Source organism: Prionailurus bengalensis, chromosome E4 (assembly GCF_016509475.1).
Source record: "Prionailurus bengalensis isolate Pbe53 chromosome E4, Fcat_Pben_1.1_paternal_pri, whole genome shotgun sequence".
Taxonomy (NCBI): Eukaryota; Metazoa; Chordata; class Mammalia; order Carnivora; family Felidae; genus Prionailurus; species Prionailurus bengalensis.
In genome coordinates this window covers 10359979-10377826 of record NC_057360.1, presented here as the reverse complement: position 1 = coordinate 10377826, position 17848 = coordinate 10359979, and the positions used below count along the sequence as shown (strand labels likewise).

The 17848-nt window shown below is 48.3% G+C and overlaps 1 protein-coding gene across 1 annotated transcript in view; it reads left to right on the top strand.

The window, feature by feature from the left end:
- Positions 1 to 17548, top strand: part of ADCY10 (adenylate cyclase 10) — a 74140-nt gene extending 56592 nt beyond the window's left edge. The window contains exons 26-33 of the mRNA XM_043567652.1: positions 1847 to 2003; positions 6560 to 6764; positions 6844 to 6940; positions 8004 to 8119; positions 9290 to 9407; positions 11510 to 11705; positions 15841 to 16029; positions 17026 to 17548. Coding sequence (XP_043423587.1) covers positions 1847 to 2003; positions 6560 to 6764; positions 6844 to 6940; positions 8004 to 8119; positions 9290 to 9407; positions 11510 to 11705; positions 15841 to 16029; positions 17026 to 17187 — 1240 coding nt within the window. The 3' untranslated portion in view covers positions 17188 to 17548. The remainder of the gene's footprint in view (positions 1 to 1846; positions 2004 to 6559; positions 6765 to 6843; positions 6941 to 8003; positions 8120 to 9289; positions 9408 to 11509; positions 11706 to 15840; positions 16030 to 17025) is intronic.
- The last annotated feature ends 300 nt before the right edge of the window (positions 17549 to 17848 follow it).

The window sequence follows — 17848 nt, the reverse complement described above, 5'->3', positions numbered from 1 at the left end:
TAGCAGGTGCCCAAGGCATCTGCAGAGGACAACTGCCACCCATCTGTGTATCCCGTTAGGGATGTGGGTTGCAATGGGGGGGGGGGGGTATCCATCAGTCAAGATTAAACCATTAAGATTTGTACACTTCCACGCACGTCAATTTTGCCTATAAAGAACTATAAAAAAAATAATGATGGTGGGGGGATAAACTGAGTAGGGGGACAGAATGCCTACTTAAATTTGGAGTTCAGACGGACAAAGAATCACTTTTCTCGTGTACGTACGTCACTGAAAATGTTCAGGACGTTTGCATTCTAAACAAATTATGTGTTTTGAATTGCAAATTGAACCGGGCATCCCACCCTTTCGTTCCCTAACTTTCACAAGCCTGGTTTACAGCCACTTGCGTGAAAGGAGCAGGAAGTGACCTGCACGAAGGAAAGGGGGGGAGGGGGGAGTGAAACGTCTGCAGAGATGTTAGTTTCAAACCCGTCCCCCCAGAGGTTCTGACCTCAAAAAGGAGGACAAGAAGCAATGTGAGTGCCAGAGTTTCCAGGGCCGTCATGAACGTCCCATGCTGTCCATGTTTCTTCCGAGGCTTTAAAAAATAATTTCCACCACAGAATCAGCGTCATCAGTGTCTAAATTGAAAGTACCCGGAATTCGTCTTTAAAATCTCCAGGATATCTGTGTCTTCCCCCTTTCTCGTCTTTATTTAAAATCTGCTTGTGGATAAATATTTCTAATTACATTTCGTTTTCTTGGTTTTGTTAAATCACCAATATTGCAGCCAACTGGCTCAGGTTCCCATCGTTATCATAAATAAAGGGGATCGTTGGCTACATTATCAGTTAAGTGGCTTGTCGAAGCCAAGACTGCGAACCCAAACATTCTTTGTAGGTCGTCATCCATCCTCCCCTTGAATACCTCCAGCACGGGAGGCTCACCACCTCTCATGACGTTCCATTCCACTGTTGGAATGTGTCTTAGTCTGCTCAGGCCGTTGTAACAAAATAGCATCGACTGGGTGGCTTATAAAGAGCATAAATCTATTGCTGAAGTCTGAGGCCGGAGTGCCGGCATGGTTGGGAGAGGGTTCTCTTCAGGGTCGCAGACTTCTTTTAGCTTCAGATGGTGGGAAGGGGCTGGAAAGCTCTGGAGTCTCTTTTATAAGAGCCCTGACCCTTTTTATGAGGGCTCATCTGCATGACCTAATTACATCCCAAAGGGCCCACCTACTGTCACCGTCACTTTGGGGGGGTTAGAATTCAACCTGCGAATTTGGTGGAGATGTATTCAGACCATAGCAGAGTGTGATCGTTAAAAAAATGCTCATTTCCTTCGTGGAGCTGACAGCCAGCTCCCGAGAGTAATGTTCAGTGGAGGAAATGACACACGAGAATGGCCAGGCTGGAAGTGGACAGAGCTGGCGTCCTGGCACAACCACGTTCTAGCCGTGTGGCTCTGAGTTAGTCACTTAGGCTGCCTGAGTCTCACCTGCTGACATAAAATGGGGCTCATCACGTCTGCCTTTCTCGCGGGGTTGTGATCGGAATCAACCGTGATGAGTGATGTAAATGGGCTTTTTCAATAACTTCACTGAAGTGGCAATGCCCTGCCTGGGGATAAAGCGACTTACCTCGATTACCCTAACTAATCATCACAAAGGAGGCATCACGCTCCCCGGTCTGTGGTGGAGAAAACGTGCTCCCTAAAACTGAGCGTGCTTGTGCCTTACCACGTGGCAAAGGGGGCAAGGACTCACGCCCACGTCTTGACCCCCGAGCCCGCAGCGGGGGTGCTGGGCCGGCGTTCCCCTCAAGCACGCCGGTGACGGTATTCTCTGCCCCTCGTGTGTCTCCAGGAAGAGGAGGCTGGCGCAGCTTTACAGGCAAACCGCCTGCTTCTCCCTGCTGTGGCAGATATACAGCCTAAATTACTTTTTTCACTACAAGTACTACGGCCATCTGGCAGCTATGATGGAAGTAAATACCGCACTGGAAACCCAAGACGATTTTCAGGTAAGGCTGCCTTCGTGGCGGCTGCTTTGTCAATGTCCGTGTCTCCCTTGGGAGGGTCCTGGCGGGAGCCGGCAGGGATTCAAAACCATGGGGGTGTATGTACCCAAGGCCTTCCCGGCTGGAGTGTTTCGCCCAGGCCGGTAGTTCTCAAGCACTTGGGCCCCCGCGTCACTTGATGCTTTCAGTGGATTCCCGGGGACCGCGAAGCTGTTTATGTCTACGGGTTGCATCGACCGAAATTGTGAGCAACGAAAACGGAGGTACTAAAAATACTTTCAAAGAAGGATAAAGCTCTTACCTCCGTAATGTTTCCATTGAAAGATAATTTTCCCCAACAACAAATTTAGTGACAAGGATGGCACGCAGTAAATTTTTGCAAATATCTTAACCTCTGGCTTCATGGGAGGCACCTGGGCGCTCAGCCTGCTTCTGCCTTCGCTCCGTTCCAGCATCAGGTGTCGCCCCTGGAAAATGCCACTCTATGCCGGTAGAGAAAGAGGGTTAAAAAAGGAAAAGGTTAAAGGATAATTTTTTAAAATTTTATTTATTTATTTATTTTTTAATTTTTTTTTTCAACGTTTTATTTATTTTTGGGACAGAGAGAGACAGAGCATGAACAGGGGAGGGGCAGAGAGAGAGGGAGACACAGAATCGGAAACAGGCTCCAGGCTCTGAGCCATCAGCCCAGAGCCTGACGCGGGGCTCGAACTCACGGACCGCGAGATCGTGACCTGGCTGAAGTCGGACGCTTAACCGACTGCGCCACCCAGGCGCCCCTAAAAATTTATTTTAACATGTATTTATTTTCAGGAGACAGAGAGAGAGAGAGAGAGTGCGAGTGGGGGAGGGGCAGAGAGAGAGGGAGACACTGAATCTGAAGCAGGTTCCAGGCTATGAGCTGTCAGTGCGGAGCCCGACACGGGGCTCAAACCCGTGAACCGCGAGATCACGAACCGAGCTGAAGTCGGACGCTTAACCCACTGAGCCACCCAGGCACCCCAAGGATAATTTTTTAAAGTTTTATTTTTGAGAGGAGGGGAGAGACAGAGGATCTGAAGGAGGCTTTGCGTTGACAGGAGAGGGCCCTATGCAGGGCTCGAACCCACAAACCACGAGATCGTGACCCGAGCCAAAGTTGGACGCTTTACTGACTGAGCCACCTAGGTGTCCCCTAAAAGATAATTTTTTTTTAAAGATAAAATCATGACTCTTAGAAACATAAAAAGAACACATATCAAAGACTCTATTAAACACTTTAATTACTGAGAGCTAGTAAGATGTTACAACTTGTTCTAAGGAGAATTCAATTATGACTGGATGCAAACATAGCCCTGTCACGGGGCAATAATCACACATATTCCCTGGAATACTTACATGTCTATGCAAGAGAATAATTTACAATATTATCAGTTTTCTTCTGCCTCATACAGAGTTGTAAAATAGCCCAAAGACAGTGAGAAACAGAGATAACCTTCACGAGTGAGCTAGACGGGACACCCACCAAGTTTGTTGTTTGTCTGTTTCAGTCTTTCGCCATGTTTCCTGACGCAAATATTGGCTTTGACTTCCGGGCACTCCCTAAAGTGGTCTCCAGGGACCTCCGGGGATCCCAGGACCACACTGGGAGAACTGCCTAAGTTGTCGGGAGGAGGAATTTCCTCTGCCCTTCCGGGTCCTTCCAGCTGGGCTAAGAATCAAGTTGCCAGGAGACGGTTTCACGGGAGAAAATAAAATACAATAGTGTAGGTACAGGGAATCCACACACACGTGAAGTTCGGTAAAGCAGGCAGTTGGGGGGCAGATAAAGAGCTTTTCCTTGAAACTAATAGAATGCCGTATGTTAATTATATTTCAATTTTAAAAATGAAACAAATTTGTTTAAGCCTAAAAAAAAAAAAAAAGCATTTCCTGAGTCTGCTGGGTTTTGATTGCTCTTTTTTTATTTAAAAAAAAAAATTTTTTTTTAACGTTTATTTTTGAGACAGAGAGAGACAGAGCATGAACGGGGGAGAGGCAGAGAGAGAGGGAGACACAGAATCGGAAGCAGGCTCCAGGTTCTGAGCCATCAGCCCAGAGCCCGACGCGGGGCTCGAACTCACGGACCGCGAGATCGTGACCTGAGCTGAAGTCGGACGCTTAACCGACTGAGCCACCCAGGCGCCCCTCGATTGCTCTTAATCAAAATAATGTCCGTGCCAAAGTGGCCCGTCTGGGGGCAGCCTGCCCTCGGCTCCTACGAGGTCAGGAACTGGGACATCTTCCATTAGATGAGGAAAACTCCAAGGGAAAAGATCAAGACATTATTAAGCTAAATCCAATTCCGCTAATGAAAATGACCTGGTTCCCTCATAAAAAGTACATCAAGTCGAGGTTTCTTCCGGGGCAAGAACTTCCTCTTGTGGCGATTAATTATCGAGAATTAAAGGAAATGGTCAAGTAGCACTGTAAATGTTGGAGGAGCTTAAGTTCCTAGCCAGGAATCTGCCTTTCGGTAGACCAGGGCACATAAATATGTATAAAGCCCATCAAATATAGTCCTCTGCCTATATGCCGTCCTCGTCTTGTGGCTTCCTGGGCCACTACACCCAGCCATGTTAGACTCTCTTGGCTCCTCAAACATTAAATTCAATCCCCTTGTAGGGTCTTCGAAATGGACATTTCCTCTGCCTTGAGCGCCCATCCCCCCACCTTTCCCAGTCTCTGTGCTTATCAGCTGGAAGGTTTCCTCCTCCATGAAGCCTTTCTTGACCACCTAACCCAGGGACTCTAACCTGTTTTAGTAACTCTTATTACCATCTGGCATTTACTTGTTTGTTCTTTTGTTAGTGTGCAGCCTGTGTCCCCTACTGGCCTATAAACTCCATGAGAGTAGGGACCTTGTCTGTTATCTTTTCCACATCCCGAGCCCCAGTAATAGTGCCTGGCACATAGTAGGTGCTCAACAAATATTTACTGAATGAAATGCTTTGATTCCCCTCCATACTTGGGGGCTGTCTCTTAAAAACGCGGTGGCATTGGAGGACAGGAGACGACAGCGGAAAAGCCAAAATCGGAAAGTGAATCGAAAAAGGCTTGATCTCAGCTCAGGTCATGGACTCACAGTTCATGGGTTCAAGCCCGGGTCATGGTCTCACAGTTCACGGGTTCAAGCCCCACCTTGGGCTCTGTGCCAACAAGGTGGCCGTGACAGAGGGCAGAGCGGCCTCTGGGCGCTCCAGAGCAGATGAGGCACTTGGTGTCGGATAACAGAAAGAACTAGAATGAGTCCCGAGAGAGTGGTTTCCAGAACTTTACCTATCTGTGGCGTGACCGCTGCCAAGCCACATAACCACCAAGCTTTCTATTTTCCCGACAAAATGAAGCAGTCAGATGCCATGCTCTTGGTCCGAATCCAAGAAGTCCTGGGCTCTGCCACAGCGTTGGACATCTCCTTCGCCCCGCAGTCCTCTCCTCTCCACGGCTTCCGGCTGCCCTGCCCTTCTGGGGTGCCATCTGAAACACAGATCAGGAGCACAGGAACTCCCACAGGTTGACTTGTGGTTTCACAGGTGCCCACAGAACTGCCCGCAGCACCGAATTCGTGGACCGCTTATTCTGTGGGATTTGACGAATCCTAGGAAAAAGTCCCTTTTTTCTATTTATTTTTATTGACTTTGAGAGAGAGAGAGAGAGCCTGGGCGCAAGGGGGGGAAAGGGCAGAGAGAAGGAGAGACAAAGAATTCCAAGCAGGCTGCGTGCCATCAGCCCAGAGCCCAAGGTGGGGCTTGAACTCGTGAACTGTGAGACCATGAGCTGAGCCGAGATCAAGAGTCCGTCACTTAACTGACAACACCACCCAGGTGCCCCCAAAGCCCCTTTTTCCTAAATGCCTCCCCACTGACTGCCCTCCGTACCTGGCGCTTCTAATCAGGGATGCTTCTTTGGCAGGAACTTTCTTTTCACCTGTCCCTAGGCGTTCATGTCCTGGTGCAACTTTACCACTGAAAAGGGTTGTTTATAGAGTACCCAACTTCTCCTGAGTCTCAAAACTCAGTTTACAACTGCTCTTTCCTCTTTTTACATGCAAACAAACCCAACCCCCCCCTTTCTTTTTTTGTTAAACAACAGAAGGACAGTACTTGTTCTCACAAATTAAAAGGTCACAGAAACGTATGAAGTCAAAAGGAAAGTCCCTCCTGTCCCTCAGATCTCCTCCCCCAATAGGTAACTACTGTGCGCACCTCAGAATGAACCCTTCCAGGCTTTTTGCTTTGCAGTCCTATATCCATATATATAAGCTACGGCTTTTACTTTTCACAGAAACTGAAATTCTTCTATTTTGCTTAAGGACCCTGGGGCCAAGGGAGCCCTCGAGCTTGTCCCGGATGACCCAGGAAAAAGGGCACAGAGACCCAGTTTAATTTCTGCACCAAAGCCCGTGCGTTGGCCAAATGACCGGCTCCATTCTCAAGCTTAGTAAACACACGTGTACCGGCCCACGCCGGGTGGTGTCCCTGGGCTTCCTGCTTTGGGTGCCATCTGGGTGTCACCTCTTTTCTCCACTTCTGCCATTCCAGATCATTAAGGCCTACCTGGATTATTCACTGCACCACCAGCTGGCCGGCTACCAGGGCGTGTGGTACAAATATGAAATCATGGCCATGGAGCAGATCTTCAACCTCCCCCTGAAAGGCGAGGGCATTGAAATCGTGTCACATGTGGCTGATAAACTGGGCTACACCAAGCTTTTAATGGGTCACTTGGACTTGGCCATTGACTTAGGTAAGGGTTGTCTGGGCGAGAAGGGCCATGCAGATGCCAAGTAACATCCTGAAATATCCTGGAATTGCTTTCTTCCCAGGTTCTCGAGCCCAGAAGATGTGGGCGCTGCTCCGAAATCCTAACAGGCACTATACGGTCCTCTGCTGGCTTAGTAAATCTCTCTTCTTGAAAAACAGGTATTTAGCCGAAAGCGTTTCCCAAAATTAGAGGGAGGAAGCCATAGGAATTGAGCGTCCGGGGTTCACTTTAGCCTGGCCATTGGCTGGCGAGGGAGCAGGATTTACGGTAAGATGTGACTGATGATCATAGACTTTGGGACACCACTGCTCTCTGCACGGCATTTTCTTTGTAAGATTTTATTATTTTTATTTTATTTCTTTCTTTATTTTTATTTTTAAAAATTGACCTCCAAATTAGTTAGCATCTAGTGCAACAATGATTTCAGGAGTAGATAGATTCCTTAGGGCCTCTGACCCATTTAGCCCCTCCCCCCTCCTCCCACCCCTCCAGCAACCCTTTGGAGAATTGTCTATTCATGTCTTTTGCCCATTTCTTCACTGGATTATTTGTTCTTTGGGCGTTGGGTTTCATAAATTCTCTATAGATTTTGGACCCTAACCCTTTATCCGATATGTCGTTGGCAAATATCTTCTCCCATCCCGTCGGTTGCCTTTTAGTTTTGCTGATTGTTTCCTTGGCTGTGCAGAAGCTTTTTTATTTTGATGAGGACCCGGTAGTTCATTTTTGCTTCTGTTTCCCTTGCCTCCGGAGACGTGTTGAGTAAGATTTTATTATTTTTAAAAATAATCTCTGCATCCGGTGTAGGGCTCGGATTCCCAACCCTGAGATGGTGAGTCCCACGTTCCACCCGCTGAACCAGCCAGGCCCCTGCTGTGTGTACATCATCCCTAGTCTGTTTACTGTCTTCCCCTGCTATGAGAGTCAGGCTGCCAGGTGGAGGGAAAGGGAGGAGTCTCACAGGGGAGGCAGAAGCCCAGAGAAAGGCAACCAGGACCGGAGGCTCCAGCCAACTTGGCCTGACTCTGGTGGCCCTGACGCAGGGGTCCGTGACAACAGTTTGAGCCAAGAGCCAATTTGCGATTTGGGAGTGGCTTCGAAATTTGCGAAAGGGCCGCATTTGGTCCGGAATTGCGGGCAGGATGAAGCCGAGCCCAGCGCTAAACTCCATCCTCTCCTCCCCAGCACCTCCTAATCTTTACCACCTTCCTTTGCCCACAGAAACAAACAATTGATCCAAGTGCTGGGGTGGCTGTGGGACCTTTCTATATCAGAAGAGCACATCTTCAGCAAGGCCTTTTTCTATTTCGTCTGCCTGGACCTCATGCTTTATTCCGGTGAGCGTGGCTTTGGAATTTACAAGAAATTGGGGTTTAACACGCGTGTTAGTGTGGTGTGGCCGCTCTCGGGGCTGGGGTCTCGAGCCCACTAGGATTCCGGCTGGAAAGACCTATCGGACAGGGAAGGGGAGAAGCGGGTGTAAGAGCTAGGAGCCATCTGGAAGGTGGAAGAATTGTGAAGGACCAGCAAGGAGGAGAATTTGGCCCAGAAGAACCTGACGGGTGTAAGCGGCCAGTTTAGCGCCAGATCACTTTACACACAAGTGGTAGTGACTGACAGTGTCTTACTAGAGTACTTGTTAGCAGAATATACGGACAGACTTCGCGCTTTACGAGGAAGCGTTGGATTGCCAATGGATCCGGGCACCGGTAGCTGCTCGGAGATTCGGAAAAGGAGCTCCACCGACGAGGCAGCCCTCAGTGTCCACAGTAAACCAGAGGGGCCGGCCTGGGCATTCGTTCCCCAACACGGGATTTTTTAAATCAAAAGGGATTTTTTTTTTCAATGTTTATTTATTTTTGGGACAGAGAGAGACAGAGCATGAACGGGGGAGGGGCAGAGAGAGAGGGAGACACAGAATGGGAAGCAGGCTCCAGGCTCCGAGCCATCAGCCCAGAGCCCGACGCGGGGCTCGAACTCACGGACCGGGAGATCGTGACCTGGCTGAAGTCGGACGCTTAACCGACTGCGCCACCCAGGCGCCCCGAAAAGGGATTTTTTTTAATGTTTATTTTTGAGAGAGAGAGAGACAGAGAGAGACAGAGAGTGAGCAGGGGAGGGAGGGGGAGACACAGAATCCGAAGCAGGCTCCAGGCTCTGAGGTGTCGGCACAGAGCCCGACGCGGGGCTCCCACTCACGAGCTGTGAGATGGTGCCCTGAGCCAGAAAGTTGGACGTTCAACCAAATAAGCCGCCCAGGCTCCTCCATCACCATGGGATTTTGAAAAGGGCTGTAGATATTGCTGCCGGCAAGGGAAGCATGGCAGGGGCGGGGCGGGCAGTGTGGTCACAAGGTTGTTGCAATCTACCGGACCGTCTGGATTCATAAACCGAGATTAAGGCCTCTCCCCACAGTGGGGACGTCTGCTGGAAGCTACTAGGCCAGAACAGGACCACCCCCGCCCACCAGCAAAGCTCTCCTGTTTCTCTCTGTTTTTTTTTTTTAGGCTTTGTTTATAAGACATTTGAAGAATGTTTGGAATTCATATACCAAAATGAAGACAACAGAATCCTCAAATTCCAAAGTGGAATCCTCCTGGGACTTTACTCGAGTATAGCTATCTGGTAACAATGTGTTGCACTCACTACACTCCCACGTTTGAAACATGTTGACTCCCGAAGAAGGGGACATTAACACACAGAACGCACACACACACAGGCGCACACGCACGCACACAGAAATGAAAGAAAAGAATTTATACTTTGTTGTACCTGAGAGATTGAAGGCATTGAAGGCGTCGGGGTGGATTTACACTGAAAGGCCCCTTGGGGTCATCTTGCCCTTAAGCAAGGCCACCCCGGCTGTAGTCAGTGCCACAAGGCTTTATTACCTGCGCACCATGGCGTGGTAATATAGAGAGGAAGGGTACTTGCTACTGAGGAGCGGTGGGGTGCGAGGGAGACTGATAAATAGCACCATTTGTGGGGCGCCTGGGGGGCTGAGTCAGTTAAGCCTCCACTCTTGGTTCCGCCTCAGGCGTGATCTCCCAGTGTGTGAGTTCGAGCCCCGCATCGGGCTCCGTGCTGACTGCGCGGAACCTGCTGGGGACTCGGTCTCCCTCTCTCTCGGCCCCTCCCCAGCTTGCTGTGTACCCCGCTCTCTCAAAAATAAATAAATAAATACACCTTAAAAAAAAATAGTGCCACCTGCCCACAACCCCCGCCCCCCACAGATGGAATTATATTGGAAAACGTTGATAGAACGGATTTTGGAGGATGTGGCTTATGTCTGCAGGTATCTGCAGGCCGGTGGGCTTCCTAATGTTGAAGCCCAGGATTAGACTTGCCCACTCAGCAGGAGGCAGTTCTGGAAAGCGGCAGTTCTCCCCCATCAAGAGCTCTCCACCCTGTGGCAGAGAGAAGCGCCACACGAAGCTCCTTTACGCGGGCCTCACTGCCCCTCAGGATGGGGAGGGCCGGGTGCCAAGCCACACCTGCCTACCTCCTACACTGCTGCCACCTCCTGACCACAACTGTGGCTGAACGCCTTTCACTCATTAGGTTTTCTTTTTTTTTTTTAATTTTTTTTTTAACGTTTATTTATTCCTGAGACAGAGAGAGACAGAGCATGAACGGGGGAGGGGCAGAGAGAGAGGGAGACACAGAATCGGAAGCAGGCTCCAGGCTCCGAGCCATCAGCCCGGAGCCCGCCGCGGGGCTCGAACTCACGGACCGCGAGATCGTGACCTGAGCTGAAGTCGGACGCTTAGCCGACGGAGCCACTCAGGCGCCCCCACTCATTAGGTTTTCAACTCCGTAAACCTGCAGCTATGGTCGTACCTTCAAAGAAGTAGAGCAACAGCAAGGCTCCAGAACATTCATCAAATGACTTCCGCAGCCACTCCCAACATGCTACGTGCAGCCACGGTGTCCACTATTTATTTGGACTCTGTGATGACTGAAATGAGCATCTGAAGACATTCCTGTCTAAAGCGCCACAGACTAGAGCAGTTCCAAATTCGAAAAGAAATCTATTCCGAAATTCCCTGGGAGACATTAAAATCTAAAAATTAATTGCCCTTACCAGTAAGAGTCCAAAGAAATTAAAGTTCAAAGTCAAATGAACTCGCCCGGGTGAATTAAAAATCCAAGGAATCTAAAGTCTGAAAGTCATCCTAGTTTCTTATCCTACTTTCTTTCAACAGCTGTGGCCTAGGCCTGTGCTTGTCACACGTTAGTGGGCACAGGAATCACCTGGGAAGCTTGTTAACACTTGTTAATGGATTCCTGGCCTCGTCCCAGTCCCCAGAGTGATTCAGCAGATGGGGGCTGGACCAGCGAGCCTGCATTTCTAAGCAGCATCCAGGTGACACGGATGTTCCCAGTCGGTGGCCCACACTTTGAGCGGTACTGGCCTGGGCCATCTCTCTCTGGAACTGGAGCAATGTCTTCAAGCCCTAGAATTCATAGCTCCGAGTGTTTGATGATCCTTTTAGAGTCCAAAGAGTTAAGTGCTTGCTGATATTAGCCGAGGGTTCCCGAGGAGTCTATTCATCACGAACCACCCACACATTCTCTTCTTGCCCTGTTCCATAGCACATCGTTTGTCCTGGGGAGCAGGCGGTGGGCTCCAGGCCCAGGTCCCGGGAGCTGGGCCTGCAGGGGGACCCATTTCAGAACATTCCAAGGGCGATACTGATTTGTCGTCTTCTTCTGTGCTGGCGCAGGTATGCCAGGCTTCAGGAATGGGACAACTTTCACATCTTTTCCAGTAGAGCTAAAAACCTAGTGCCAAGAAGAACCCCGACAGCTCTTTACTATGAAGGAATCAGTAGGTACATGGAAGGGCAAGTCCTCTACCTTCAAAAGCAGATTGAGGGGCAGTCTGAGAACGCTCAGGACAGTGGAGTCGAGCTGCTCAAGGTGAGCCAGTTTCCAGGATAAACCACTCCGTAAGTGGATTTCTGTCTACCTTCTTGTGCAAATTATTTTCTCTGATTCCAGAATTTATATATTTATTTAAAAAATTCTTTTTTAATGTTTACTTGTTTTTGAGAAAGAGAGAGAGATAGAGCATGAGCAGGGGAGGGGCAGAGAGAGAGGGAGACACAGAATCGGAAGCAGGCTCCAGGCTCTGAGACATTAGCACAGAGCCTGATGCGGGGCTCGAACTCACGAAGAGTTCGAGATCAGGACCTGAGCCGAAGTCGGACGCTTAACCGACTGAGCCACCCAGGCGCCCCAGAATTTCTATGTTTATAGTACAGTTTTTTAAGGTAACTTCTTCCCCCCAGATTGGAAGGAAATACAAATTGCTCACAACCTTACTACTCAGAGGTAACCACTTTTTACAAAGAGAGACATCACTTTTCAAGTCTTTTCTCTGTGTGTGCACGTGCACACATCTCCATTTTTAAAACATGCTATCAAATAAAATATATTGTGAATAATTTCCTGTCATTAAATTGTTTTCTACACCATGAGTTAAAAGCAAGCATAGTATTTTATCTTATAGATAAAGTCTCCTAGATCTTGTTAGATGATATTACCAAACTGTCCTTGGATAGAATTTTTTCGTAGTATTTTACGGCAGTTATTATGATAAACATCTTGGGAGGTTAAGTCTTTGCACATGGAAATTAAAAATATTCAGCTGATCCTGAGTGTGTCTTTTAAGTTAACTTAAAAAAAAAAATTTTAATGTTTATTCTTGAGAGAGACAGAGTGTGAGTGGGGGAAGGGCAGAGAGAGAAGGAGACACAGAATCTGAATGAAGCAGGCTCCAGGCTCAGGACCTGAGCTGAAGTTGGACGCTCAACCGACTGAGCCACCCAGGTGCCCCTAAGTTAACTTCTTTTTTTTTTTTTTTACACTTATTTACTTTTGAAAGACAGAACAGGACAGAGCACGAGTCGGGGGGGGGGGGGCAGAGAGATGGCGGGGTAACAAAGAATCCAAAGCTGGCTCCAGGCTCTAAGCTGTCGGCACAGAGCCCAACGCGGGGCTCGAACTCATGGACCGGGAGATCATGACATGAGCCAAAGTCGGATGCTTAACCGACTGAGCCACCCAGGCTCATGTTAACTTCTTAAAAAACCAAGAACAAAAACTTTTAAAATGCATTTTCAGACACTTCAGTATAAGCATTACAGGACGTGCGTATCTTCCACTCACCGAACAAACGTGTGCTGAGTGCAAAAACACATAAATAAATAACACTGGCCTCCTGCCTGATATGCAGTAACCACCAGATACTAGGCGCTGGGGTGTGAGGGGGAGCAACTCACACCCGGTACCCGCCTCTCGGAGTTTACAGCCTAGGCTGGGCAAACCCTCCAAGGGAAGAAGGGCCAAATCTCCTGTCGACCTGACAATGTTTTGCCTTGTCCTCTTCAAAACTAAGCCCACGTGTATTAGTTTTCCATTGCCGGGCCCCCAGTTACCACAAACCTAAGAGCTGAAATCACACAAACCTCTCATGGCACACGTGGGCAGGTCAGAAGTCTGGACAGGCTTGACGGGTTCTCTGCTTAGGGTCTTAGAAGGCTTTAAAATCAAGATGCTGACCAAACTACCTCTGGGTAGGGATCTTCCCTAGAGATCTCGGAAGATACCTGCTTGCAGGTTCCTTAAGGTTATGAGCAGAATCCAGAGGCTGAAAATTTAGGAATGTCTCTGTTTCAGAGACGTCACACTTTGTCAAAGCAAGGCATCCTGGGACTTCAAGGCGTCTTGAAGTACAAGTAGCTCATTTAATCCTCAGGACGTTGTTAGGAGGAAGTCTTCGATCTGCCCACGTAGGAGCTGTGCTCACCACTGTCCTACGATACCCAGGCGCCGGGGTCTCCTCCTGCAATTTGTTCACACTGCTTACCGATCGCTGCCTGAAATACTTAAAAGGTCATTGTCACCTCTGCTTAGAGGGACGTTCTCTTTGGATACAGAGCATCTATTTGTATTTCTGTTACGTAAAGCATTCTGCTGGCTTCCATTCAGGGTATGGAGTTGCTTGGTTACCTGAAACATTATCTTGCTTTATGGGATTATTCTGTATTATGTATTATTTACGGAATTACTATGTCTTCTGTAACTTCATGTGATTTGATAGAGTGTCTGGAGTTGAGAAAATGACTCATGAGAATCTCAACCAGGCTCCGCGCCGAGCGCGGGGCTCAATCTTACGACCGTGAGATCATGCCCTGAACCGAAATCAAGAGTTGGACGCTTAACCGACTGAGCCACCCAGGCGTCCCTGTCACTATCACTTTCAAATATTGATCGAATACTGACAAAGGGGGCCACTTTTGGCCAGTCTGACATATGAAAGTCCAGGTAGATAAACTAGCAGATGATGAAAAGAAAGCACGTCTTTATTTAGTGAATAGTAAAGTGATAAAAACTCCTCTATCCCAAAGACAGTACAGGTGAAAAATACAATAGGTACTTACCGGGTTCAATAAAGATGAGAAAAACGCGGTCTTTGTGCTCAAGAAGTTTGTGATTTATTTGACTTCGAAAAGGAGGTGGGGGTGGGGGTGGAGGGAGCGGAGACAACACAGGAACACGAATGAATGAAGCACAAACTTGCGTGTATCTCCCACGGCACACAGAATGATGCCTTGTTCGCAGCAGGTGAGCATTTCTTAGATAAATAATTGATAGATAAATAGACGTGTTAACAGGTCAGTCAGGAAAACCCAACGTTTTGATCCCATGTCTGTCATATTGAAATAAAAGCAACAAAACAATAGAACATTGTTTCGCTGAGCATCAGATTAGCAAAGACACGTGAGAAGACAGACTCCTACTCTGAAAGACTCCCATAAACTTTCCAGAGCGCGTTCTGGCAAAATATCTTTAAATTATGCACGTTGGTTAATTCTCTTCCTGGGAATTATCCTAAGGAAATAATCAGACGACAAACAAAAATTTGTCTACAAAGATGTTGATCTCAGGTTTATAGCAGTAAAAAGATTGGAGAAAATGAAAACTATATGCACTTCAAAGAGAAGATTGGTGGGGCGCCTGGGTGGCTCAGTCGGTTAAGAGTCTGACTTCGGCTCAGGTTTTGATCTCGAGGTTTGTGAGTTTGAGCCCCGCATCAGGCTCTGTGCTGATGGCTCAGAGCCTGGAGCCTGTTTCGGATTCTGTGTCTCCCTGTCCCTCTGCCTCTCTCCCACTCATGCTCTGTATCTCAAAAATAAATAAAAACATTAAAAAAAATTTTTTTTTAAGTTTGGTTAAGTCAGAAATGGTACATTTAAACATTGGGGTATTTTACGTAAAAATTCTGAATTTCTGACTCTTCTTTTAAAAATTGGAGTATCTGGTGACTCCAAGCCCACATGCCTAAAGGACAGCTGTTGGCCGGCATTGAGAGATGACACTTGTATAGGGCACATCTCTAGCATGACATAATCCCCTCTGCTCTTATCATGCTATAGCCAGCCTGCTTCTTTATGTTCCTTGCCTGACTCTTGTCAGCATTTGAATTTGTGAGCTCTGATGTAAAAGAATCATGTCACTGGAAAATGTTTATCATGTGATGCTAAATGAGAAAAAAAGTTGCCATACTATGTGATTAGTATGATCCCAATTGGGGGTATGATGTGTGTGTGTGTGTGTGTGTGTGAGAGAGAGAGACAGAGAGACAGAGAGAAGTGGGAAAGCATGTGCCTAAATGTTAAAAATATTTCTTTCCCGGTGCTAAGCTTATGGGTGATTCTTTTTTTTCTTCCATTTTTCCCCCCTAAATTCTGAACAGTAACTTATATGGCTTTGGTAATAAAAAGAAAAGGTACTTAAAAAAAAAAAAAAAGCGCTTGCCGAAAAGGGTTAGTGAGCCCACCCATATCGCATGCTTGGTCCGGGTAGAACGCTGAAGCTACCCCACTTGACGCGTGTCACTTTGTGTCCACTACATCCTGTGTAATGTCTCTGCAATACGCTTTTTCATTTGATTGCTTCAATCTTTCAAACGTTCCCACATCATCCGTGGAGAAAAAATCGTTGCGGCCAAGGACCCTTTCTGATTCTGATATGCTGTTTTTTCCTTTAGAACTTGGAGAGCCTGGTGACCCAGAATACCACTGGCCCTGTCTTCTACCCGAGGCTTTACCACCTGATGGCCTACGTCTGTATACTCATGGGAGACGGCCAGAACTGTGACCTGTTCCTGAACACAGCCTTACGGCTCTCTGAAACACAGGGGAATGTGCTGGAGAAATGCTGGCTGAACATGAGCAAAGTACGTACCACCGGCCAGCAGGTGGCGTGGGGATGCCCACCCTTCCAAGGGAAGCCCCAGAAGCCTACCGCCTCGTTAGCTTTCCCCAAGCACGGAAGACCATCACGGGCCTTTCTGGACTCTTCCTAAAAGGGGCGATAGATCCGTAGCTCAGGTGTGTGTGGCTCCTCGTCCCCTTGGAGCTCCCATGGAACCTCCCTCGCGTTCAAATCTGCTTTGGCAAGATCTCCGCCCCTTCTCGGCAGCCCTCACCGCTTTCCACTTGGTGTTAATGTTGCTACGCAGGTCTCTCCTCCCCTCGAGAACGTGAACTCTTCGAAGGCGAACATCACGCGTAGCATCCAGCCCAGCGCCTTGTATTCAGCACTTGTTGAATAAGCGAATGGGCCTATACTTCCGTGTGTTTATTTAGAGTCACGTGTCAGTAGCCTAGTCTGGGGGGCAAAATTCATCATTTGTCTGGGGGTTCATGTGGTTTAAATTTTTTTTTTTAACGTTTATTTATTTTTGGGACAGAGACAGAGCATGAACGGGGGAGGGGCAGAGAGAGAGGGAGACACAGAATCGGAAACAGGCTCCAGGCTCCGAGCCATCAGCCCAGAGCCCGACGCGGGGCTCGAACTCACGGACCGCGAGATCGTGACCTGGCTGAAGTCGGACGCTTAACCGACTGCGCCACCCAGGTGCCCCGGGTTCATGTGGTTTAAAAGCACAAGGACCTGGGGGCGCCCGAGTGGCCGAGTCGGTTGAGCGTCTGGCTCTTGATTTTGGCTCAGGTCATGATCTCACAGTCTGTGGGAGCACGGAGCCCGCTGGGATTCTCTCTCTGCCCCTCCCCCATGTGCACATGCATTTTTTCTCTCTCTCTCTCTGAAAATAAGTAAATAAACATTAAAAAAAAGTTCAAGGACCCTGGACCAGTTCTGGTATCAGACCAGGCTTGGTCACGTAAGTCGGGGAGCGCTGATTAATTCTTCACCCTTTCTCTCCTCTCAGGAATGGTGGTACTCAGACTCCGAGGTAATGGACGACCAATGGCTTCAAACAGTCTCGAATCTCCCCTCCTGGGAAAAAATTGTATCAGGCAAGGTGAACATGCAAGATATTCAAAAAAACAAATTCCTGATGAGAGTTAATATCCTGGACAATCCTTTCTAACCTTTCGTGAAAAAGAACAAAGATTTCAGTAAGGCTCCCTCTCTTGCGATGATCCATTGTTAACCTTTCTCTGGAACCAGCACCCTCCAGGTTCCTGCGTATTCTCTTCCATTCCAGACACCGAGGCAGACGCTCTGTGTTCTTCTTTCTTTTTCTGGAGGGTCAGGAAGGGTCAGTGGCCTCATGCTTACTTTCTCCCAGCTTTACCCAAACTGTACCTGCCTTTCATTTTTCAACTCGACCTGTTCATTTCAGCCCAGGCAAAATGTGTGTCCTGTGGGAAAACATGAATATCAAAATGGTTCATGCAGCGACAGAGACATTTCTAGTTCCTCTATTAAACTGAAAATGTTTATTTTTACGTGTCCAGTCGTCCCATCTTTTGTAGGTCGCACGGTATGGCAAATGGCAAATGCTTTTCACGGTCTGTAAGGGCAAGGTTTGAAAAGACACATTTTGGGGGCGCCTGGGTGGCTCAGTCGGTTAAGCACCTGACTTCGGCTCAGGTCATGATGTCAGGCTTCGTGAGTTCGAGCCCCGCGTCGGGCTCTGGGCTGACAGCTCAGAGCCTGGAGCCTGCTTCGGATTCTGTGACTCCCTCTCTCTCTCTTCCTCCCCCCCTCCCCCCCGCTCATGCTCTGTCTCTCTCCATCTCTCAAAA